Raw genomic sequence first — 27,333 nt, forward strand, 5'->3', positions numbered from 1 at the left:
GAAATTAAAACATTCAGTATATGCAGTAAAGCAGCTGTGAAATTAAAGCTTTTAGTATATTTGTTTACAGGCATATGTTAGAACAGCAATAAAGGCAGTATCATCTTGATGATAGACGATCTGTCCAGAAGACTGAATTTGAGTTTACTCCAAGGTATAATGTCAGTCTTGATTCTAAATATTTGTCAAAATTTTTGAGTGGATAATAGGTTCATAGGCAGGTACTAGGCTATCTGCCCGAAGGCATTTATAAGCCTAGCTGGAATGTGTTGGCTTTCGCCGCCCCCTTAGATTAGTTTCCTGTGCCTCTGTCCAGCAGAGCCATTGAAGTGATCCCTGGGGTAAACTTCCTGTTTCCCATCCACTCCTCAAGGTTTCTCTTGAAGAGTGTCAGCGAGGAGCTCTGCCTAATGTAGATTGGAATCTTATTCCAGAGCATGGGAAGTCTCTGGGACAGGAATCTATCCCTCCAGCATGTCCTATTTATTGTTGTGGTGAGATTTAGATCCTTGGAGCGTGTGACTTGAGGGGATATGGTTTTCTTTAGGTGGAGCATGTCCATCAATTCTGGGTTGGACATGGCCTTGTATGTCAGGCAGAGATCACCTCTGAGTAGGCGGTATGCCACAGAGTACAGCTGGAGTTTCTTCAGTCAAGCTGTATAGGGCATATGCTTGAGGCCAGTGATCCTCTTGGTGAGGAACTTCTGTGGTCTTTCCATTTGTTGCAGGTGTCTTGTAAGGTACATCCCAAATGGGGCATTGTACTCTATGATGGGTCTGATGAGTGATGCGTAGAGGGACCCAATGACCTCTTTTGATCTGGATGCAAACCCTTTTGTGATTAGGTGGGCCACATAGAAGGATTTTCTAACCACTTTGGCAATGTGATTTTCAAAGGAGAGGTTACTATCTACTTGGGTCCCCAGATCCCTTATTACATCATCTGTATTTAGGGGGCTACCACCTATGTGATAGCTTGTGGGCACTTTGTTTTTTCCAAAGGGGATGATTATGCACTTTTTGGCATTTAGCTTGAGACCATGGTTTTGACACCAGGTATCTGTCTCAGTGAGACCCTTTTGGAGGATGTCTGTGTCAGTCGGAGAGTCAATTATAGCCCCTAGTTTGCAGTCGTCTGCGAACTTGGTAAGCCATAGTCCTCCTGTGCTTGCCTGTACCTTTGAGAAGTATATGCCGAACAGGAGGGGTCCTAGGACTGAGCCCTGAGGAACGCCACTTGTTACAGGTTTAGAATCAGACCTAGCTCCTGCAACTCTTACCATGTGGGCTCTGTCAGTGAGCCAGTTGGCAACCCATCTCGTGATGTAGGGGTTTATGTTCAGGCTGGTGAGCTTGTCTGTAAAACCTGAGTGGGGAATAGTGTTGAAGGCCTTTGCAAGGTCTAGGTAGGCTGTGTGGACCACCTTTCCCTCATCTGTAGCCTTGGTAACTGTCTCAAAGAAGTCCACCAGGTTTAGGAGGTGTGATCTGCCCTTAACAAAGCCGAACTGGGTTGGGTCCATTGTTTGGAGGTTTCCAATGTCTCTGTTAATAAGATCCATGATGATGCGCTCCATAGCTTTGCAGACCAAGCTAGTCAGGCTTATAGGGCGATAGTTCCCGGGGTCCGTTGTGGCTTCACCTTTGTGGAGCGGAATAACCGTTGCTGTGTGCCAGTCTGTGGGCATGTAGCCTGTGGAGAGGCTGAGTTTAAACAGTGTGTTTAGGTGAGGGGTTAGTTCATCTTTGAGGTGTAGGACACAGCCTGGGACACCGTCCAGTCCCATTGATGCTTTGTTTTTGGCTTTGGAAAGGGCTGTTTTAACCTGAGTGTCTGTGATTTCAAGGGCACTACATTCTTCTGGTATAGTTATGGGCCCTTTTGTGAGTGAGAGGGGAGTGAAGTTTGCACTGAACCTGTCTGCCAGGATGTTGGCTATATCGGTTGGGTCAGTGTATTATGTGCCATTCTGCACCAACTCCGAGCAGATCTGAGAATTGCCACTTAGATTCTTGACATAGCTAAAGAATGCCTTGTGGTTATCTTTGGAGTCCATGGCAATTTTTCTTTCGAAGCTAGCCCTGGATGACTTTATGAGGGAACGTAGTTTCTTGCTGATACTGATCAGGGATGTCTTCCCTTCTTGGGATTTTACTCTTTTCTGTACTAGTTTCCTCCTTCTATTGTATAGCTTGTTTATGGCAGGGCACCAGACTGGTTTCTTTTTCTTGGAGGAGTGAGTCTTGATTTTGTTTGGGATAGCACGATCCATGCATTCTTGTAGGTGCCCGTAGAGTGCATTAGTAAAGGATTTTGCAGCTTGGACAGCATTATCCTTTAGCATGGGGGCTTTGAAACTTCCCACCTCGGTCTTAAGTAATGTGAAGTTTGCTTTTGAAAAGTTTTTCACGGTGGTTTCTTTGACCGGGGGTGGTGGCAGAATGTGGATATCCAGAGTGATTAGTTTATGGTCAGATCTAACCAGCGAGGGGTTGACCTCTGGTGTGGAACACCGGTTGCCCATGTTGGTGATAACCAGGTCCAATATGTTGTCACCTCTGGTGGGGGTGTTAACCAGTTAATCCAGGGCATTTGAATTTATAAATTCTAGGAAATGTTGGGCCAGGGAGTTCGTACTTGAGAAGTTCTCCCAGTTAATGTTTGGATAATTGAAATCACCCAATATCAGGGTGTTTGGCAGGACCTTTATGTTTCCAGGAATACGGAGTGGGGGACCTGGGACATGGTGGGTGATCTGTAGCAAGCTATAATTTGAATAGCAGTTTTGCCCGTTGTTAGTTGCACGTGGATGATCTCTGAAGCATTGTGCTGTGCCACTAACCTGGAGGTGTGGGTATCCTTGATGAATATGGATACTTCCCTGCCTTTTGTATTTTGGTCCGGGTTTTGTGGCCAAAATGTATGGTATGAGTTGCAGCCTGGTAGTGCTGGGGTGCTCTCTGCAGCCTTAAACCAGGTTTCTGTTACTGCACACATATCGATTTGCTCCATACTGAGGAGTGCCTTGAGTGCGTGCATTTTGAGGTTTAGACTTCTGGCACTGAGCACCATTACCCTCAGTTTTTTGTTACTTGTGCTATTTACAGCGGTGGGTTTGTCTTTTGAGCCTTGCCTAAAAAAGGCACTATGGGGGTGGCATGAGCCTTAGCCAGTTATCTAAAGCCTAAGGGTGACAGGTGCAAGCTGTCTCTAGTAAAGCAGCGTGGCTTGTCGAGCATGTCATCCCAGGCTGGCAGACACTGGATCCCCTTTGAATGACACCAGAAGCTTAGCCAATTGTTGAAATTGATAATTTTTTTCTCTGTACCATGGTATCATTCTTGGAGAGGGCAGGATGCTACTCAGGGTCAGGGTCATACCAACCTGGGCTACGTGATCAGAGAGCTCCTCCATGTCTCTTTTCATGTAGTCCAGAGAGGTATGGCTCAGGTCATTCACACCAACATGGACAATGAGAGTCATATTTGTACTTGTTCTGGAGTGACCTGAGTGCTTGTGTTATGTGGCGGATCCTGGCACCTGACAGGCAACTAACAGTAACCTTCTCCTTGTTCAGCCTAGTGAGTGGGACGTCAGTGTGCCTGACTATAGAGTCACCTATTACTAGTGTGTTGGGTATGTTATTCTGCCTTAAGGGCTGTGACTGCATGGCACACTGGTTTTGTGAAATATTTGTTTCATGGTTTGTGTTGGGGGGTGGAGGTTGCTTGGCTGTCTGCTTTGGAGGTCTCTGTTGCTTTTGCAGATTTTTATTTAGAGCCTCCAAGTATGTTTTTGTGTATTTATGTGTGTTTTTTTGCCAGTGCTGGTTTCATAGGTCTATGTGAGACTAGTGGTGTGATGCAAGTAATTCCCTTCTCCTCTTGACTGCCTGGTCCAGTCTTGGGTTGAGAGAGCTTAGCCTCCAGTTTGGCTGTATAATTGCATCTCTCGCATGTACTAGTGTTTGGTGGAAGGAGGAGAGGGTTGTCCGTGTACATGAGGCAATTGTAATATTGCCTCAAAATGCCCAGATTCACCAGTTGGACTGGAGAGTATACCTGAAACTGCCCTTTGGACATGCCTGGATAGGTACAGTGAACTGTTTTACTGATTGGCTGGTAAGGTCGAATAGAGAGCCTTGTCCTTCCCTACAGTATAGGGGGGTCTAGTGCTAAGGTTTATTACTGCTTGCTATGAGTTTTGGGCAGGTGCAGGGATAAGAAGTGAATGATTTGAGTGCTTAAGTTGAAAGTTTGTCTAGTTCCAAGGGGGAAATTGAAGAGTAGACTTTGTGGAGCCGGGAAAATTTATACCCTAGCTAACAGGCGCAGCCAGGCATGCAAAACCACACAAATGCGGGTTTTATAGCATGGAAATGAAAGAGAGAAAAATTAGCCCAAAATGGCCAGTAAACTACTAATTACTGGGCTGAAACAACTCCTCCAGGGACAGATAGGCTGCTCAAAGCTCCCTCTCTCACAGTGAATAGATAAACTTCCTTCTATCCAAGTAAGGTATGGGCAAACACAGAAACTTGTAACACAGCCCTGAAAATTCAGCACTAACCTGAAAACTGGACTAAACTAGCTTAGAAAGGTGGGAAAACAAGTATATATATATATATATATATATATATATATATTTTTTTTTTTTTCAGAAAATAAAGCAGATGCAATCAAACATTTGAAATGCACAGAAATGGCTATCACTCTTGAGTGTGTAGCCTACAACAGTTAAACAGGTAATTTAAACACAAAAACGACTTTGCTAAAGTGCAGGCAGTAAAATAAGTACAATATGTAGCTGAAACATGCTTTTTAAATCACAGAAACTCTAGAAAATCTGTGTTTTAGGCGGAATTAGCTAAAGGCAGCAAGAAACTGCAGAAAAATGATAATCACTCCAAAGTCTCTCTTTTGTCTCTCTGCTGCTGTAGAACTCTACAGGGCACCAGGCAGGAGGTTGCTGATCTGTATACTAGCACAAAAACCTTGCAAATGCGGGTTTTATAGCAAGGAAATGAAAGAGACAAAAATTAGCCCAAAATGGCCAATAAACTACTAATTTCTGGGCTGAAACCACTCCTCCAGGGACAGATAAGCTGCTCTAAACTCTCTCTCTCACAGTGAAGAGAGAAACTTCCTTCTATCCAAGTAAGTTATGGATAAACACAGAAACTTGTAACACAGCCCTGAATTTAGCACTAACCTGAAAACTGGACTAAACCAGCTTAGAAAGGCGGGAAAACAAGTATATATACATTTTTTTCAGAAAATAAAGCAGATACAATCAAAAAACACATTGAATGCACAGAAATGGTTATCACACTTGAGTGTGTAGCCTACAACAGTTAACCAGGTAATTTAAACACAAAAACGACTTTGTAAAAGTGCACGCAGTAAAATAAGTACAATATGTAGCCGAAACAAGCTTTTTAAATCACAGAAACTCTAGAAAATCAGCGTTTTAGGCAGAATTAGCTAAAGACAGCAAGAAAATGCAGAAAAATGATACTTAATCACTCCAAAGTCCCTCTTTTGTCTCTGTGCTGCTGTAGAACTCTGCAGGGCACCAGGCAAGAGCTTGCTGAGCTGTATGCTAGCACAAAAACTTTTCAAATGTGGGTTTTATAGCAGGGAAATGAAAGAGAGAGAAATTAGCCCAAAATGGCCAAAACAAACTACTAATTTCTGGGCTGAAACCACTCCTCCAGGGACAGATAGGCTGCACAAAGCTCCCTCTCTCACAGTGAACAGAGAAACTTCCTTCTATCCAAGTAATGTATGGGCAAACACAGAAACTTGTAACACAATCCTGAATTCAGCCCTAACCTGAAAACTGGACTAAACTAGCTTAGAAAGGCGGGAAAAGAAGTATTTTTTTTTTTTTGTTTAATATCAGTTTGTACTTTGTCCAAAAGTACTTAATCTCATTCAGAGATGTATTAAAGGAAAACTCCACCTTAGAACAAAAAAAATTCTGTTTTTCATTCTGTCTTTGTTTTCTGAGCTATTTTAACACATGAAAATCACTCTGTTTCTTATGGAATTCTATTATGTTTTCCACAAAATGGTTACCAGTGGCACTTGACGTATCAACGTGATCTTGTTTTTCTTCAAGCCTTTCTCTTTCCTATAATCCATTTTAAGTCTGCTATATATGATTCATGCTAGACATGGGGAAGTAGTGGTGATCTCATTTTTCTTCATTTCTTTCTCTTTCCCATAATGCATTTCAGGTCTGCCTTTGTACGGACATAAGAAAGTAGTGGTGTATTCATATGCCATTGACATATAATAGGGTTAGTGTCAGTCACTGTCATCTTGCATATCAACTGTAATAGGACTGCTTTTTTTCTTGATTGGCCCTCATTTGTGTGCGTGTCTGTGAGCTTGTTTTACAGCTGCAACCAAAAAAGAAGCTACATTGCAGGCCTTTGTTCAAAGTATCTTTTGTAGTCCAATATGAATTGACAGTCCCCTCTCCCACCACTTTGGTAAATGTGTTGATATTTTACAAGGATTACAAGAAAAAATAATTTTCTGACTTTTTTCTAAGTATCAAAGACATCTTTGATACTACATTTGTCAAATTGAAATGTAAAGCAGTATTAACACCAAACACAAGTTTAAAGCTTAGGATTTCAGCACTGTGGTGCTGCTTATGTAAATTTGTCAAAAGAGCTCTCAACTGCCTTTGAACCACTGACTGATCTAAATGTTCTGTTTTGCTATGAAAGGTATGGCTTCTTTGGAAGTAGCTATCAGTCAATATAAGTCATCTTCCTTTTTGCAATAAAGACAATGGAAATAATTTAACACCTCTATACTTTTTTACAGCAGGTGCTGTGCTCCTGACATCAGCAGGACTAATTACCTGTATAAGATTGTCAGCAGTACCCGACTACAAATTTCACTCTGTCTGTGGTGTGTCATGCAGTTGTAGACAAATTCCTCTGCAAATTATATGAGAAGTTAAGCTTAAAGAAAAAAGTGGGCGGTCTTTCCCTTTCTTTGATTCCAAGGCAAGGAAATGAAAGTTTTATAAAGTACAAGCAGGTTTCTAGTAGCTACACAATACTGGAACCATACTGTAGGGAGAAAAGAGTTGATTTAAACTGCATGAGAAGGTGGAGTTTTCCTTTTGCCACCAAGGATGGATGTATCAAGTTATATTGTTAATCAGAAGTAATTTTTACTTATCAACACTTAGTTTGTAATCTGATATACTACTTTAAATATTGGTAGTGTACAGTAATTGAGGAATAGCTTTGGATGGATTCTACAAAGTAAACTAGATGCTCATTTACAAAAGAAGTTCTATAAATATTCAAATTGTGACCAGTACTGATAGAATTTTTAGGTGAATCTAGAACAAAAGCTGCTGAAAAAAAAAAAAAAAAGGATAATTAGTAGGGCATACAACATAAGCCTTTGGACTTTTTGAAGATTACTGAGGAAGGCTTTTGGCCAAAACCGGTTTGCCTTTGATGTATTATTTGCTCATTATCTGGACATTTTAATAATTAAATGATTAATATTGTACTAAATATTGTGCTGGCGGATTTTTGAAAGTATTAAGTTGTTTTTTGGCACTGCAGTGTTGCCGTACATGCGGAGCATTTGTGGTTAAGCTTTAAAAATGTACAGATTATTCTGTCAGAAATATTGAATAAGCAAATTGGTGCAACTATTTTTTTTAATTTTATTTTACATTTGTTAACTGGGAAGATCCGACTGGACCAGGTCCATTTACAGTGGAGGCCCGGGTAGAAAAGCTCCAGCAATTAGTTTGACAAAACAATACAGCATATATAGTTCAGCAAAACAATACAAGATATATGGTGAACAGTGTAGTTATACAACATATTAGGGAAACAAAATGAGCAATAAAAAGAATGGCAATAACAGTTATACATTGTTGGACAGTTATCACAAGAAGACGTGTCAAGCATTTCAACAGCTAATAGTTTGAACATTCACAATTCATATGGTATGCAGGTGAAAAGAAAGTGAGAGGGGGAGATAGAAGCAGTGAAGGTATGTTTATGTGATACAAGGGCATAACCAGGTACTAAGGAGATGTGATTTGAGGGAGTTTTGAATTGTGAGGTGGTAGGTGCAAATTACATAGAAAAAATGGGAATTATGTAAACAGTACATGCAGAATAATGTTTTGGAGCAGGCATGAGGTTTTTAAGGGAAGACAGAAATTGAATGAGCTGTGCAATATTGGCTTGCCAATGACTGTACAGAAGATTAAATGTAAGATATAATGTTTGTATGGACAGTATGTCAATATGGTTTGTTTTCATTTGATTGCCTGTGTTATAAGTGCTAATTCAATAAATATGATTACATCGAAACAAACAAACAAAAAAACATATTGCACACAGGAAGAACGACAGCAAAAAAAAAAAAAAAATATTGCAATATTTTAGACTCGTCTTGGAGAATTTTAGAATTTGGTATTTCAGTGCATTCTTTGACTTTGGTGTGGTTAAGTGCAATTTCTTTCAAAAAGGATAAGAAATCTTCTAGGAGTGGAGGAGAAGATGAATTCCATTTCCTTGTAATAATTTCCTGGCAATTGCAAGTATTGTCCATAATAAAAAAAGATTAACTTTGTTTAATGGAATGCCATCATTAAAGCTTTATTTTTGAAGTGTGTTTTTTTAACAGCTTAATAGCAGTACTTGGAATTTATTAATAACATGGCCCAATGTAAAATTAATTATATAGCTGTTGAATTATACGTAGAAAATGGTCAGATGTCTGGCATGATTTACAGAATGGAAACATCAGCAAATATGTATTTAATAGAAGCTGCCATCTAAGACCTAATGTTGTGTAATACCATAAGGGAACTGTTAACAGCTTGGAGAATTGTTTACTGGAGTAATAGATTTTTGGGAAGCAGAAAGAATCTACAAATGTTTTTGAAATGTGATTTTACCAGAGAATTGTTGTCAAATATACATAGGAAGGTGTATGACATAGATATACAGGAAAAGTACTGAAATGTTGGATTCATTTACAAAATGCAGTGGCACATCCACCTACATGGGAGAGAGAGAGAAACAGTAAATCTTATTAAGGGTAATATGAAGGGCATGAGCATTAGCAGCAGAACCAAAACAGAACAAAGGAAGGAAGAAGAAGAAAAAGATTTTCCAGATCAAAGGCAGTTTGTAAATATTTTTACTGCTCACACAGAAAATCATCTTCCAGAGAAGTTGAACCAGTATATCATTGCTGTGTTCCCTTGGCTTTTGATATGGTAATTCTGGCACCCCATTGGCATTACAGCATCACTTTTTGTCCCATTATATACAAATTGATATGAATCTGACCCTAAAAGAAGGGACTGCGATAAACTCCCACTGTCATCATCTGGGAACATCCCTTCTTGGAAATGAAAATTGCAAGTGCTGGCTGATGATCAGGTAGCATCGTTAACATTGCTCCATAGCAGTATTGATGAAAGTTCTACACTCTCCAAGCGAGGATAAAAGCTTCTCAGTCAGTGTGGGCATTGTTTGTTTCAGCTTTCATTAAACAGCATACCAAAAAATAGGTCTTTCAGTACTGTCCAAAAACTTGTGTTATGAAACAGAGCCAAACTCAAAAGGCAAAGTATCCTATTTAGTTGGATAGGCATAGCTGAGTCAGTGTGTATCAGCATCCTGCCTCTTTCTTTTTTTTTTTTTTTTTTTTAGCAATGGTCAGTCTACTCCCAAATTGAGCCTTTCCTTAGTAAAGCATTTAGAGATTGTAACATTTTAAAAATATTAGGCAAAATCTATAATAATTTGCCTGTTCATAAAGGGCTCACAGTGCTTTGCTGCCTTTAATAACATCTCCACTTCATGTGTGATTTCTTCAGTCCTTTTCAGTCAGTAATATGGCCAAAGTGCAGTATTTCTACTTTGGAAAAGTCTGACTTGTCTCTACTGATTCTGTGTCTGTAGTCTGTTCACTTGTTAAAAACTCATTTTAGGTTATTCCGACAGTTTGTGTCAGTAATAAGAACACTAATGTGCCATTCAGTTAATTTAGACATCCCATAAGCATTTAACCATGGGATTCTGCCATATGGCTGTTGCAGATGCTTCTCCAAATACCAGTCTTTTATACCAGAGTACCAGTACTGTCTATAGTCAAGAATTGTTTTAAAGGACCTGGCCATAAAGCATAGAGGGATGAAGCCTGACTGCACCCCAGATGACCAGTGTTTGACTGTGTTACAGGTGCTTGAGGGGTGGGGTGGTAGAAGATGGAAGTGAGTGGCCAGCAACAGCTCACCTATCCTACAGGGAGAGAGGCAGCTCGGCTCAGGATCTGCAGACTGTCCCAGTCCCTAACACCACACTCTTTTGTTCATGGGGAATGACTGCAATAGAGCTATCTCACCTGGAAGGAGGAACAAATGGATCAGTTGGGTGTAGGAAGAGCAGCTGTTGATCTGATCTTAAGGCAAAAATAAAAAAAAAAAGTGCTTTATAGGTTTCTTCAACTTATGACTGACAGTAGGCACACATACCAAGCCAGTCTTCAACTTCAGCTTTAAGTGCATTCCTAAACACTTTACAAAAACTTGCAAGTGAAGTATGTCAATTGGAACAGTTTGTTTGTCTTTCGGCTTTTCCCAGTTAGGGGTCGCCACAACGGAACTCCGGTCCACTAATGATTGGCAGTAGATTTTCACGAATGACGAGGTGCCAGCTTGATGTCCAACCTTCAACAAAGGCATACCCATTTACGCATGTCTTTCAAACGCCCATCCAACCGTGGGGAGGGCATGCAAACTCCACACAGAAGGCACTCCCTGCACTATAGTCGAGAATCGAATAGGAGAACCTCTTGCTGTGAGGCAACAATGCTACCACTGAACCACCGCGGAAATGGAACAGTGAAACATGAAAATGATTGTTACAGGTTTGAATTATCATGTAAAACAAGAACACGTGGAGTAGTACTAAGCACAAATGCCAGAGCAGCAGCCTAAAACATTAAGTCAGACCGATTAAAAAAAGAAGAAAAAAGTAAAAACTGAGCTCCAGACAACTCTAAAACAACAGACCTAATATATAAAATATATGATATTATAACTCAGCCATTATTATAAAAAGATTGTTCAGATACAGTCAGATGTTCCATGTACTGACCAGTCTACTTATATCATGTCCAGGGTACACCATATTAAACATGATCCACACTGTCAGGAGAAGTTTAAGGAGGAGAACTGGAATCCTCTCAGTTTACAGATATGAAAGATGGAAAAGCAGTCAAGTCTGTGTGCTCCAGGGCTGCCAAACTAATGTCACACAGTCTAGGAAATGACTCCACTACAGAGACACCGTGATAACATATGAATGCAGATATTCAAAGTACCCAGACCTTTGGAGACATTTGAGACTAATAAGTTGTCAGGAAGTACAACTTAGAATGAGTGAAACTTCAGCATTCTCAGTCAGCTGGGCAAAAATGCCACACGCAGAAAAGTAACTAGGTCTGCTCCACATATTCCATAAGGCAACAACAAAAATGCAAACGATAAGCAGAAATATGTTACACTAACAGTAACCAGCTTTTGAGCTAATAAGAAAATGGAGCATGCAAAATATCAAGATTTCAAAGGAGCATGTCTGCAAAACAAAAACTACATGCAAGGAAAAACAAGTTCCATTTTACAGTTGTTGCAAAGTAACTCGTGTAGTGCCTTTTACAGCGCAGCTTAAAAGAAGCGCAAATGAAGCACAGATGCCAGTGTAACCCAAAACCATAGCGATAATACAGTGATACAGCTATTCTGTGGTAAGGCATATCAAGTAAAAAAAAAATGAACTCGCACTCTTACACATCCTCAGTGTGCATGTCTGACCACAGTCTTTGTAGAATTCTTCCACATTTAGCCTTGGCAGCTGGTATTTCATGGTGTTCAGTACTGGATTTAGAGAGACCTTGCAATCCCCACAAATTCACACTTTCTTCTTTCTTGCCATTTTATAGCATGAGGACAACAGGAAGTGGTCATTCACATCATTCAATTTTAGCATTTTCTTTTCTAGCTTAACCATTGACAAGACCCCTATACAAATCATAGCTAGCTACTGGCCCCCAAATCTGGCTCAAGATGCCCAATCTGCCTATCTGGACCTCTCTGAATCTATCAAGATGCAACCCTTTACCCTGATCCTGCATGACTTCTACCCAAACATAGACTGAAATAACTACTCATGCAAGAACACAAACGTCCAGAACTTCCTTGATTTTGTCAGTGCAAATCCTTTGAAACAGCTAGTCAATACACCCACAAGAGGTGATGATATTTTGGACTTGGTATTAACCAACATGAGCAACAACTGTAGCATCATCCTCCCTTGTTAGATCTGACCATAAAGCGGTTACATTCAAAGTCATCATCTCCCCCAAACCCCCCTCTAGCTAGGGTCAAACAAAAAAAAACTTCTCCAAAGCTGATTACAGCCTCCTGAGGAATGGTATAAACAGCTTCACAGCCCCCTCCCCCTTTCTAGGAACTAGCACAAGTATCCAAAACTATACCAAATTACAATACGAACATTTATATAAATGCATGGAATCAGGAATACCTAACAGTACTAAATCATCTTCTGCAAGGAAGAGTAAACCTGTCTGGTGGACATCTGCAATAAATAAACTCTGACAAAAGAAAAAAATTGCTGTCCAGGACAAAGAAGGAGCAGGTGCCCAATTGGAAGCAATCTCTCCTTAGTCTGAACAAGCAAATAAGAGTACTAGTGAAATCCTCCAAAGGAAACTTCGAGTCCAAATTATCCACGTCTACTAGAGACAGTCATAAGGCCTTCTTCACATATGTCCATAATGTCAAAGGTAGCACCCAGATCTGTTAAAAACTGGTGGTCATGGACACCACATATAGAAATGCCATAGATATAGCAAACTTGGATGACAGATTCAAGGAAACATTCACCCGTCTGTCCGCCCCCCGTCAGTAAATCAGGACATTTGCAGTACCTGCCCCCTTCCCCTTATATCTAGGGATCAGGTTATCACTGCTCTCTCAAACGCAAAAAATACAGCCTCCACGTGACCTGACATCCCAGGCTGCATCCTAAATTAACTTAGGCAGGACCTTGTAGCAGCACCATTAGGTGTCCTATCCAACCAAAGCCCGAGTACCGGCTTTGTCCCAGCTGAGTGGAGGGCAGCCACTGTCATCCATTTACACAAAGGTGGAGCATCCACCGATCCAGAAAATTATAGACCCATCATCCTAACTAGCCTGATCTGCAAGGCCATGGAAGTGATTATCATGGACTTCTTTAAGAAGGACATTGGCAACCTCCAAACATTTGATCCCACAAAATTTGGCTTTGTCAAGGGGAGGTCATGTCTGTTAAATTTGGTCGACTTTTTTGTGACAGTCATCAAAGCCATGGACAAGGAGAAAACAGTGCACACTGCCTACCTTGACTTGGCCAAAGCCTTCAGCACTATTCCCCACTATGGCATAATAGATAAACTCTCTCAGCTAGGCATCAATCCATATGTTACCAGATGGGTAGCTAACTGGCTCACTGATAAAACCCACCTAGTCAAAAAGGGGAAGCCACCTCAAGCAGTAGACCAGTATCGAGCAGAGTACCCCTGAGTTTAGTCTTGGGGCCTCTGTTATTTGGGATATACTTTTCTGAGGTGCAGGCCAAAACCAGTGGGCTATGGCTGATCAAGTTTGCAGATGACTGCAAGCTGGACGCTGTCATCAATTCACCTAGTGACGTGGACATCCTCAAAGAGGGTCTCACCCAAACAAATGAGTGACGCCAGAAACATGGCTTCAAGCAGAATACAAAAAAATGCATTATCATCCCCTTTGGGGAGAGAGACATCCCCACAAATGATCACATTAATAACAACGTCCTAAGCACGCAATCAGTCGTGAGGGATTTGGGCACCCAGATTGATAGCAACCTGCCTTTTGACCATGTTGCTTCCATTGTATGGAAAGCTTTCTACATGGCCTATCTCATAAGTAAGGTTATCTCATCCAGGGACAAGGAGGTCATAACATCCCTGTATTCTTCCCTTATAAGGCCCGTTATTGAGTACAACTCCCCATTTGGTATGTACCTTGCAAAGCACATGCAGCAGGTGGAGAGACCACAGAGGTTCCTCTCCAGGAGAATCCAGGGCCTCAAAAATCTTCCATACACAGGCTAAAAGCCCTATCCCTCTACTCAGTTTCATACAGACTCCTCGGATGTTACCTCTGTCTCGCATACAAGGCGATCTGGGACCCTGCCTTAATGGGACTGCTGCATATCCGCAAGTCAAGTTCCACTTGAGTAACCAGCACATACAACCTAAACCTTGGTGTGTGACATCAATAGGACTTGTTGTCTGGACAAATTTATGTCAGAGACTCCCCCCATCTGTGGAATAGACGCCCTCTCCATGTCAAGCAGAGTACCTCTTTATCCCGTTTTAAGCGCAACCTGGATAACTGGATGAAAAATAGAAAATACATCTCTGGGATTCCACCTGTGTCCCTGCTGGACAGGGGCATCGAGTGCTGATTTGTCTAAACATGGGCTAAACTCTTGGCCAGGCTTATAAGTGCCTCAGGGCCAAATAGCCTAGTAACTTGCCATGATCCTTTGTAACTTTGCCTGTATTTAAATATGTACCATTTTGGCTTTATGGAAATTGTGGTGTCAATGCTTTCCAGCTCAGATGTTGCTTCAGCGATTTCATTATGGCCATTTCTTTTGCAAGCATTTGTTCTTTATAAAAAGTACCAGTTGAATTCAAGCAGACTTCCAGGCAGCAGTGACCTGTCATTAACTGAAATGTACAGGTCCAACAAATGCTATTTCTCCTCATGCCTCACTGGCATACTGATTTTGTCCTCAGAGCCCTGTACAACTTGGCAGCAATGCTTCAGATCTTTTAGAGATGTATCTGAAAATATTTGCTTGTACTGTTGTAGAAAAATCATAAATAACACAGCTCCAGTGTCTAGCTTAATTTTTCATTTTACTGCATGCACTTCTGGGTAACCTGCATAATGTTTTGATTTGTAGCAATTGCTTTGTGTAAATGTCAGCATATCTAGTTTGCAGTCCCAGAGACCTTATCTGCTCTTGACCAACTGTCATTTTGATAGGTTTGCATGTCACATCTTATCCAGAATTCAGACAAATATTGTTCTGCTGGTCTGTGCAGTTCATATGTGTATTCTGAAAATGGGTTAATTTCTTCTTTGGTTTCTTTCATGAAATCTGAAGCAGGGGTGTAGTGTTTTAGAACTGTGTACCAACTTTGAGATAGAAGTCTGTGATCTATGTATCAAACAATTGTGCTTCTACTCCCATTCACACAACATTCATTTGTTTGCATAGATACTAAATACAGAGTTAAAATGTAGCACACACCCAGATATTATTACATTAGAAGCCTTTAAATGCTAGTAATATAACAAGCATTCATAACCATAGACACAGCAGCCTTTTAATTTATGTGCTTGAAGATGAGACATTTTGATCTTATGCCAGTCAAAATGTTGCTTCTTAAAAATATTGATGTACCATGGCTTGCAGTGATAGTTCTTGGCAACATCCCTAGTTTGCAGTTGTATAACTTATGAAATGGTAACATTTTCTTTAAAATATGTCTCATATGGCTTAACTATTGCTACAAAATTGTGTATCCATTTATGTCTTTCCACCCTTTGCATTCAATAATGATGACATTTTTATTACCTGTAGTATCACTGAGTGTCCAGTGCAGATCTGCTTTTTCAGCATAGGTAATGCAATATTTTTCAGCAGGATAAAATGCATTAAACTGCCTCACAGTTTTTTTTTTGTTTTGTTACAGAATATGCATGCTTATATCATGTTCTTTGATTACCTTCAATACAGTTCTTAAGGATGCAATTTCAATTTTTTGGTATTTTGTCATCAAATGACATTGCAAAGAGTGTACTTTAAAAAAAAAAAAATACTTGTTCACATTTTGTTCCATTTAGTCATACATTGCTTTGTCACTCTTTATCATGCCCAAAGTGTAGGACATTTTGTTAATGAAACAAGAAATTTACATGATTGCTTACATCCAGAATTGGTTCAAAGGATGTGTTTTCATTATTACCAAAATGAAGACATGTTATTGTAGAAAATTAATTGCATATGGTTTCATAGCATATGAAGATTTGTTTCAGATATGGTACCATTTTCTACAATGTTAAACAGAAGGTAGAAAATATAATTACAGCTAAAATAGCAAGCCATTTACCTTTTTGTGTGTCACAACTGACAGAATCACACCCACTTACAAAATGATGGAGGGTGACAACCCCAGTTATATAAACATATAATCACCTTCTATATCCTTTATATACTTTCATCATTTTACTGCATTTATATTAATTTCTAAATTGCCTTCATTTTTTGTAAATACACTCAGAGTAATTGTATTTTGTTTATAGTCATTCTAGTAAGCTTTAATATTTGAAATCTTAAATGCTAGTTTGAGTCGTATTCATTTCAGAATTTTAGAATCAGTGCTGCACATGAAAATCACTGTTCAGTCAGTTTCAGTGGTTTCACTGTATCCTAAAAGTCTAGTATAAATTATTTTGCCATAGGTTCATAGGAGGGTACTAGGCTATTGGCCCTAGGACCTATATAAGCCTAGCCAAAAATGTACCCTGGCATTCGCCACCCAAGAAATTATTTTCCTGTGCCCTGGTCGAGCAGAGCCACAGAAGTGATCCCCAGGGTGAATTTCCTATCTCCCATCCAATCATCAAGATTTTTATTGAAGAGTGCTAATGAGGAGCTCTGTTTGACATAGATAGGTAGTCTGTTCCAAAGTATGGGAAGTCTCTGGGGCAGGAATCTATCCCTCCAGCATGTTCTGTTTATTGTGGTGACAATGTAACAACTAACTGCTTTCAGTATGTATCAACATCCTGTGACTTAAGTTTCTCCAGTGAAACAATACTTGTGCAGTTCCTAGTTTGGTGTTTTTGGTGAAGCATGAGATTTCCTGTTGCTTTATGCATTGTTTTCCTTTACTTTTATTGATCATCAATTTTGTAACCAAAGATGGCATATGTGAGTCAGTCTCACAGCCATTTGTTATTTGCCTTATAACATAACTTCTCAGTAATACAGGTAAGTTAGAGATGTGAGTTCAGCTGAACACACCTACTGTCCTGGTTACTTGAATCCAGAAACATTCATTCCACAGGAAAAGACATGTACAGTCCCTTACTCCTTGAATGTGTTTACAGTAGATTTTATTGTTGATCAGGAAAATCTTGTCTTATAACACGGCACATTTGTGGCAAAATCAGGGACTGTTCATAGGAATGTGGCTGGACATGTGACAAACTGTAATACAGCCATCCTGCAGTTATTCTTAAAGGACAGCATAGTTGAGGGTATAAAGATGAGGAAGGTGTGCACTGTTTACTCACGGGGCATTTTGTCAAGAGCTTCCTAATTATGTTTCTCGAATCAGTTGTCCCACCTGCTGACCTGAACTTGTCAGGACCCATGTCACCTAGCACTTTATGGGTAAGGGGGAAGGTGTCCTTGTAAAGCTATCAGAGTTCTCTGTATATAGAAAAATGGACTGTTTGATCTTGTAGTTAGGGAATACAAGTAGCAGACAATGTATGGGTTTATTTGTCCTATGCATAAACACTTATTTTGTTATTTTCATCTTAGACTCAGTTGCAATATTTTGAATGGTTCACTAATCAATGAGATGGTGTAGTCAGCTGTCTAAATTCGATGAGCAGGTGCTCAGTGGTTTATCCCTGGAATAGCAGACTAGATCCAGTGAAGTCTATTTAATCTGCAAAGAAATCTGGAGTAAAATCTTTGACACCCCATTTTAAGTTGCACATGAAAAGAGAGAAAACTGTATGAGGAGAGACCACCTTGGGGCATGACAAGATCCTGTATGAAAAAAAAACTTACTTTTAACCCCCCCCCATAGTAAATTATGAATGCCAACGCAATAGCATTATTTTTGAATTCTTTACTTTCTGACTTCTCATTTTGCCAAGCAGTACATATCCACATTTGTAACCTAGCATTTGCTGTACACTGGGGCTTAATTTTAGTGTCACTTTCTAGCTTTACAGCCTTCACAGTTTTATAAGTTAATAGCAGTGCTGCAGCTTAATGTCTGTGTAGGAGCTATACCCCATTTTTCCTGTGCCGGGACTTAGGTATAACCATGTTACTGAGTAATTCTCTTGTCTTCCGTGGTGGTACAGCAGTGGCGTTGTTACCTCACAGCAAGAGGTTCTCCCGTTTGATTCTTGGCTGGGCTTGGGAGTGCCTTCTGTGTGGAGTCTGCATGTCCTCACCGCGGTTGGGTAGCATTCAAAAGACATGCATGCGTAAAATGGGCGTGCCTTTGTTGAAGGTTGGGCGTCGAGCTGGCGCCAATCATTAGCGGACCGGAGTTCCACTGTGGCGACCCTTTGCCGGGAAAAAGCCGAAAGACCAACAACAACAACAACAACAACAACTGAGTAATTCTCTTGTTAAAGGTAGGGAGAGACTGCACTGATTTGAGGGAATATGGAGTTGATTCCAAAGGTGAAGGGGCCCATGAGTGATGAACTTGTTACATTTACTACTGTTAATGAAAATTTTGAGGGTAAATGTATATTCAGGTGTGTTCCACTTCCTTTTGTTCCAGACACAGTCTTGAATATGATAGGATCTTTCATGGCCTTGAATGTATATCATAGGTCAGTTCACTTGACAGTATGAAAGAAAACCAGATATAGTTCTTTTAGGCAGTCTGAGTACATCAGGCTTCCATTTCTATCAGTAATAATCCACTGATTGAATTATATGTTTTGTCAGAAGCATAGGGATGGGTGTATTGTATTCAATAACTGGCCAGACTGGTGAAGTGTAGAGAATGAAGTCATTCTTGATTATCATATGTGCTACACCAAAGGCCTTTTTGTACTGACAATCTGTTATTCACTGGAGCTGTTGCATCATTTTTTTAACATGATCAACCCTGTCACAAAACCATATTGGTTCATGTTAGGAATAAATTGCCTATATCCTTCTGAACCAGTTGCACTAATATAATTTTTCAAGCTTTGCAAATGGCACAGGGAACTACTGAAAAAGCAGTCATTTGTGTATCAGCTGATGATCCACCATTGTGGACCAGGACTGTTGTGGCCTGTTGCCACATGCTGGGGAAGAAGTCAATGGAGAAACATTTGTTACATAAGGCATATAAGGGCTCAACAAAGGTTTGCTTGATGATGATGCTGAAACAACAACTGGGGATATTATGTAGGCCCTTGGAGCTGGTGAGTTTGACTTTAGATAAGGCTGTTTTTATTTGATCTTGAATTATGTTCCATGGGTCACACAAAGGGTGCAGTACTGAAGCAAGCATATGCAGTGGGCTGTTGAAATTAGTGCCAAATTTGCTCACAGAAATGCTGGCCAGTATAGTTTTGAGTGTACTGTACCACTGACCCCAAGGGCCCTTTAGTGAAGGCCTTATGGTTGTTTTCTGGCTTGTGGGTAAATTGAAGTTCAAAAGAAAAGTTAGCCTTGCAGCTTAATTTTGAAAGTTTATTCTATTGTGTCTGTTTTTTTCTTTCAAAGCCAAAGGGAACCATTCTTATTTGGTAGGATAAGCTGATTACACCACGCAAGGCTGTGTAAACTGGCAGTACTAACTCTAACCTTTCTAGTGTTGGTTTAAGTGCTGACATATGTTCTGTCTGACATCATATCAGTGCTGACTTAGTTAAAACATTCCAGTAACAATACATGTTTCAATGTCTTTGGTGTTTGTACCAATCTGTTGTCTTTTTGTTCTGCGCAATGTTACATCACAGGCTGCTGTTACTAAGTTAAATAAGATGTCCCTAACTCTAACTATTTTACTATTCCTTCCCACTCTACTAGCCTTCATCACCAAGTGAAGGAGTCCATCTCCTTCAAATTCTTAGGACTTCAATCAGTCCTCACAAAGAATATCAACATCTGTTCAGCCTGCCTTTCTCCATAATACCCTGTCTCTACAAACAAACCATATCTGATTTATCTTTAAATACCTCTAAGGTAAGTATTCAAATTTAAAATCCTATACCAAACCAAAACCAAAATATACCTGGCGACATATGTCCCTCTGTAAAATATCAATTTAAAAAAAAAATAGCAGAAATATGCACCCCAACCTAGGTCCCACTGTTCATAAAACCATTACTTCCAACCCGAGAATAAACCAGCCACCTAATACAACTCAGCAAAAAACAGAACCCAAACTGACCTTACTAAATATGAACCTAAGAAGTATGTGCAATAAAATCCATGACCTTCCACATATACTCCCGATGTCCTCATAGCTACTAAAACCTGGTTAAAAAAAGAAATAAAAGATAATGAGATCACCCCTGATACAATATACTCAAATGACAGACAAAACAAGTGTGCAGGTGGTGTATCGGTCATCTCTAAAAATTCCCTGTCATCTTGCTTCCATAGGAAATACCCACATTTAACAATGTTGAACTTCTAAAAACACTCCTAAAAAACAACAATAGGAAAGCTGTATGTTTACAGCAATTTATATACCAACAGGGACTACCACTGATACTGCTGAGAGCATCCTGTATTGGATATCCCAACAAATTAACCATGAAACTATAATACTTGGAGACTTAACTATAGGCTGGCAACACATAAATCCCACTACCCCCACTAAATCCATAAACTTGTTCAGCTTCAGACAATTAATAACCACACCTACTAGAATCAATATAACTTCAGGGAGATAGTGAATGTTAGACTGGATTCTTACAATCTGACAAAAGTAGGCTGCCTCTCGGTTAGCATAAGTGACCACATACCAACATATGCTATTAGAACTCACCATAACCTAGATAAACATATGTATAATCAAATATAAAATATGACAAATTTCAGCAAAGATATTTTCAATGAAATACTAAAATAGTATCTGGAATATATTTAGAACAATGCCACTAGATACTGCTGTAGACACTTTATTCTTAACAAACCTTAAATAATGTAGCACCACTATGTAATAAGAGTAAAGTCCAACTCCACACCATGGCTGACAAAAGCAACAAAAAAAATTATGACAAAAAGGGATAAAGCCTGGAAACCTTGCAACACTCCAGATCAAACAGGATAAGCAAAGATACTACTTCAGCTTTAAGAAAGACAAACATTAAAACAACCCAAAACATTTTTGGTCATCACTAAATAAATTACTCCACTCTGGCAACAGCACCACTCCTGCTCCAAAAACAGACAATAAGACTAATTCTGTCACTACACAGTTTAATTCCCACTGTATACAGTCAATATTATTTCTCTCTCACATATATATATCCCCCCCCCCAACCCTGTTCAAAACCCCCCACTTCAGTTCAGTTTTTTTCCTAGAGAAATGCATCTATAGGCAGCTGATGCAATACCTAACCTCAAATAACCTGCTGTCAGAAACAGAAGGTTTTAGGCCACAGTACAGCAATACTACTGCTCTACAACATTTTACCAGTATAATAAACCAACATAGATGCAATGGTCTGCTTGTATCCACCATGGTCTTAGACTTGTCAAAGACATTTGATACTGTCTCACACCAGTAAATTTTGAGATAGAGCAGTATAAGTACAGCTCAGCTTTTTTTGTAAAGCCTTTTTTTTTTTAATATGTGCCAGGCCAGGAGAGCAGTGACAGCCATTTATTTTTATTAGAGCTTGAGCTTTAACCTACTTTTTTTCTAAGCATTATAATAGATGATTCAAATATGACCCATATTTTAACCACCAGTCTCCCTCATAGGACCCACCATTGTCATAGTTTAAAGCAATTAAACTGGCTTGAACTACACAACTACCTTACATATTCATAGCTAACTACAGTACACAAACTCCTTCATCAATTAGGGTTGCCACCTTTTCAAATGCCCAAAGTTGGACATTCTTTGTAGAAATGTGAGATTTTGCAAGACAAAACATACCAATGGCCAGTGAAAAGGAAAAAAATTCTTTTTTTTGCCAAAATAAAAGCTTATTTTTGTTAATTAATTTTATTAATCATTTGAGTTGATTATGCTATTTTATGTAATATTTATGTGTTTCAGATACAAAATAAATGTTTTATGCAACTATTAAAGAAAACTTAAGAAATATATTTTGTCTTTAAAATCTCAGAACGTTTGTCACTTTTTAGTTTTTTTTTCGCAGGGTACAACTGCCCAGAGCGGGACTGTCCCTCACAAAATGGGACAGGTGGTAACCCTACTCATCATCCAGAAAAATGCCCTGCACTACGTAAGTTATTTCTGACCTATTCTCTAGCAAAGGACTTTCCGCCGTAGTAACAAATTCATATTACTTACAAATAAGTCAAATTAATGCTGTAGGAGACTAGCTCCAATAGGTCCTTAAACTGTAGAATAGTATCCTCACACAAATAAAACTCTCCGACAAACACTAAACAACATCTTACTTAATCCTGGTCCTGCATATGCTCATCTCAAGGTTGAGACTTTGCGTTCACTGTACGATACTCTCCTACCGCTCAAGTGTACCTGATTACGAGGAACGTTCCTCATTTGGGGTGTTAAAAAAGTTCATGTTCCTCGAAATTCCACATTGAAAGAGCGTGTCACATTTAGTGCTAGGACTTTTTAACTGATATTCATGGTAAATAGAAATGAATCATATTAATTCATTAAAATATCTTTTTTATAAGTAAAAGCATATTTTAACCATCCTATGACCTTCCCGGTTGAAGTTGTTAGTAAGCCATGAATACATGTTCCACATTTTGCCCATTTGTGCCACATTATGAAGGCTAGTGTACCTCATTTTCAAGATGGAAGGTTGAGAGCTATGGCCTATGGCATACTCTCCAAATAGTCTCCTTAAACAGAATGCACTCAACCTCTCACTGAAGTGACAAAACATTTTTTATACGTAACTGCGGCCTGCACAGTCAACCCAGCTGCACTTGGGCTTTCTCTTTAGCAACTTCCATCTCTGTAAAATCGTAGAAAGTATATATGTAACTGTTTTTGTATACATGGAAGTATTCTGTGTTTAACTGGAACTTTAGTGCAATGTAAACAAATGGAGCTTTTATCCCCATGCCTCCTTTGAAAATGGGTATTACCCAGTCAGACTTTCCCGGTAAGCAAAGAGAAACAAATACATACATGCATGCACACTACCTCATATATACTTAATTGCTATGTTTGATTATTTTAGGTAGTGACATAAAGTTTGTGAGCATTAGCAGTATAGTATGAAGCGCCTTTGTGGATCATCTCTACCTGCCAGACTAGGTGTACGTACTAGAAACAAACTTGGCACAGTACGAATTAGGAACTACAATATGCCACACTTTCCTGTTTTAAAAGTTCGGTTGCTAAGGACGCCATGAAAGCTCGTCCGTTCGTCAAAGTACGTCAAAGAGTGTTGTAGACCCAGTGTGGGAAAGCACTGCAATTCGCAGTATTACTATGAAGCTGACAAGGAAGTTAGTGTTAGCCCGAGCTAAGGGCTCTGACCTGGAAAGTGTACGGAAACTCAATTGTTGGTGAGTAGTAGGCAGTCATTACCGGTGGGTGAAAAACTGCTTTCTAATTGAAGCTTCGCGCAAATGTGTCAAAACACAGGCCGCCTAGTTTCCGGTATTACATGAGCTGGATTTAGGAATTGGGGGAAGGGATAGAGTGTTACACATTTTTGAACTGTAGTGCAGGAACTAAAATAATTTTTTATTTATTGGTTTGTGTGTCTGTACTGCAGAGTCGGACTACCGATATAACGCAAAACGAGAAGGGGATTATTTGCTAGTAATTTCATTCACATACATCAGTGGGTAGATGATAGTACCGCTTACTAAATGCATTATGCAAGTCGAGAGCCCCAGTAATCTATTTTTTTCTCTAGCAGGCATGGATTAACTAATACAAACAAATATTTATTTGTTTTTCATAGTAGTAAAACGTTTACTAATTTGTTTCTGGAGCAAAAGTATTCAACTTTGGAAGGAAAGCTAAGAGAGCAGATACATTCTTGCGGCGGAATGCTACTAACATCTATTTGTACTTACTTCGGGTGTCATTTACAAAGCATCTGTAACTGCAGTAGTGAAGGTTAGGGGTAACCTTCGTTGTATATGTGCAATAAATATACCCTTTGCGTTTTGTGTGTTGGTTAACTTGGCAGGCATACGGCTGCACTGAAGTTTATCCCTTAAAAAAACGCAGCTGACATGACTAACATCTGAAGTGCAAGCCCGCGATGTGCAGCACTTACATTGTTGAATACGAAATGCAGAAAGAAGGTGCATAGACGTAGCTCCAGATAACATACCTCTCAAGTGTACCTCATTACGAGGAACGTACCTCATTTGGGGTCTTAAAAAGTTCACGTTCCTCGAAGTTCCTCAAAGTTCCACATTGAAAGACTCAGTCACACATTCAGCATTAGGAATTTTTAAAGTGAAATCCATTGTAAATAGAAATGAATCATATTAATTCAGCAAAAGATCTTCTTTGTAAGTAAAACCAGCATATTTTAACCATCCTATGACCTTCCTATTTGAAGTTGTCAGTAAGCCATTAGTATGTTTTCCACATTTTGCCCATTTGTTCCACATTATGAGGGCTAGTGTTCCTCATTTTTGAGATGGAAGGTTGAGAGCTGTGCCAGATAGCACTGATAATAGGTGCTGCTAATCTGAAAGTTTGGTTATGTATTTCAAAGAGTAACAAGGTTTACAAGATTTCAGCTGTCAGAATCTTGTATATTGTGTATTTACAGAGACAAAAGCACCCTTTAACGGTGGAGCCATAGCCCAAGAGATCCTTATTGTGCATAGACGTTTTCTGTAGTCCAGTGCACACTATATTTGATATGCTGTTTAGCCACAACATATCCAGAGATCGCAGTACTGGAATCCAACAGAGTGAACTACATAGCAGATATCTGAATATTCTGTAGATAACATTCAACCAAATGTTTATTGTCTACTTGGATTGTTGCATGTAACTGACATGCTAACAACTGGGGTGAATAGGTTAGTTATGTAGAAAGTGCATTGTTTTACTCATGTTATCAGCGATATTAATGAATATTAGAGCAATATTTCCCCCAAAATTTCAAGTTATCATCACCCCCACCAGGCCCATACCTCTCAACTGTACACATTTTTGTAGAATGTCCAGATTTTTGTCTCATATTTTGGGTCTATTTCTCGTAAAATTGTGATTTTCTGGCAAATTGTTGAGGGTTGAAGTCAGAAAATAATAACAGACATTGAGTTTCAGATGTCATACCCTTCAAAAAAAATTATGGTAATAAAAAAAAACTGTTGACTATAATTTTCTAAGTTTTTTAAAGCAATATTTTTAAAAGTGTCTCTATTTTTGGGCCTTTGTCTCCCATTATTGATGGTGTTGTCCAGAGTTCTTACTCAGGTTGAAAGGTATGCCCACCATCACCCGAGACCCAGAATTAGTTACCTAGAGCCACTTGTTTTCGTGAAGGCACAATAATCACAACAGTTTATCCAAAAGCCAATACAAAAGATTTGCTTATTTATATATTAAAGTCTCCAGCACTTTTGTATTAGAGCCAGAACATCTGAATTTTGTTACTTTACCAGACTTATGTAAAAAAAAAAAAAAAACTTTCAATGCTGACTGTGCTACAGAGCTGTAAAGGGTTAGAGCTCTGACTGTGGCACACCACTGTAAAGGGTTAGAGCTCTGACTGTGGCACAGCACTATAAAGGGTTAGAGCTCTGACTGTGTCCAAGATGACCTGTGTTCAACCAGCAGTATGGCTATTAGAAGGACCAGATTGGGGAGGATAGGAGTGAGTGGCCAATACAGCTTGCTTTTCTGGGGGGGGGGTACCGGTGGCTCAACTTGCTGCATTGGAATCTCCTGCAGAAGTGCACATGTATTGCCTGCAGCAAGGAACCTACCATGCACATGCTGTGAACTGGTGCATTGTTTGTCCAGGAGACTTTGTTTGTGTGGTAGCCTGCATGTGCCTCTTGGTAGCCGATGTTCTATAGCACACAAACTGCCACGGGAGGTGTTAGAAAAATCCATAGGATATGCAATTAAGCCTGTTCCCTGGCATGTGACTTGCTCATGTGTGGGGAACAGGTCCGCCTTCTAGGCTGTCTGTCCGAAAAACAAGTGGACCAGAGGGATGTCATCTGGACCTGTTAATCCTGGCTCTTGCTTTGACAGAGGAACAAATGGGCCATCTGGGTGCAGGAAGAAAGAACTATTGTATCAAGACTCCATACTCTCTATTTAAATTTTTTGTTTGTTTTTTGTTTAACACTTGAGTATAAAAGTCAAAACAGTAGTAGTTTGTGAAGTTACTGCACCCAAGTAATGTCATTAACAGTGTCCCTGCAAGTCTGAGTTACCATAATATAGATACATTGTTTTTGGTCATTATATTTTACCAGAAAATAGGCAAACTAGAAAAGTTTGGTTTATTTTCATAATTAAAAAAAATAAACAGTTTCATAAATGGCTATCTGCACAAAACAGCATAGATTTTTTTCAGAAACCTGTGACTTTATTAAAATTATATCAGGTAGGTATTACAAGAGGCAGTACACATTTGCTATCCATTTCCAGGGCATCTTTATCAGATTACGTGATAATTTTATCACGTTCTTCACCAGATTATATTTATAGTAACTGTGGCTATTTGGGACATGTCCTGCAAAGGATCAGACATCTGGCCAGTTTAAAAAAAATTGTGTGCCTTACTTGCACACTGTACATTCACCCTTAGCAGAAGAGTGTATGCTAGTATAAGAGGAATATACAACACACCAAAATCAGAACTTTCTTGCTGTATGTACAGTTCTGCAGACTACTTGTTATTTTATCAGTATGAGTTTTGGCCGTTGGCTTCAGCTACCTTTTTGGGCAGATAAGTTTGCCTGTTGGGGAACTTTTCTTTTTTGTGGAAAAGTATTTAGAAACTGCTTATTTCAGTTAGGAAAGGAATATGATCCTGTGGTAGACAAACTACCTATAAGGACACCCATTCTGCTTGTGTTTTTTGTTGAGTGCATCAAGACAAGGCAAGATTGTGTCAGACTTGCCTTTCATTTATGATCATATCCATAAGAAGTAGGCAGAGTTCTCTTAAATTTTTCTTGCAGCTAAGCATTATGGAGTATTGCCATTAGAGACCATGGCAATGGGCTTTCATTCAGCGTACCTCTGCCTC

The 27,333-nt window shown here is 39.4% G+C and overlaps 1 protein-coding gene across 3 annotated transcripts in view; it reads left to right on the forward strand.

The window, feature by feature from the left end:
- The window catches only part of CFAP410 (cilia and flagella associated protein 410), a 482,231-nt gene that overhangs the window by 35,049 nt on the left and 419,849 nt on the right, over positions 1-27,333 (forward strand). Inside the window, exon 1 of one of the 3 annotated variants that reach the window (XM_044060592.1) lies at positions 23,487-23,653. The exons of the other annotated variants lie outside the window; for them this stretch is intronic. Coding sequence (XP_043916527.1) covers positions 23,577-23,653 — 77 coding nt within the window. The 5' untranslated portion in view covers positions 23,487-23,576. Of the gene's footprint in view, positions 1-23,486; positions 23,654-27,333 lie in introns of those variants that run through there. 3 annotated transcript variants of the gene reach the window in all.

Source organism: Protopterus annectens, chromosome 2.part0 (assembly GCF_019279795.1).
Source record: "Protopterus annectens isolate FY-2018-M chromosome 2.part0, PAN1.0, whole genome shotgun sequence".
Lineage (NCBI taxonomy): Eukaryota > Metazoa > Chordata > Ceratodontiformes > Protopteridae > Protopterus > Protopterus annectens.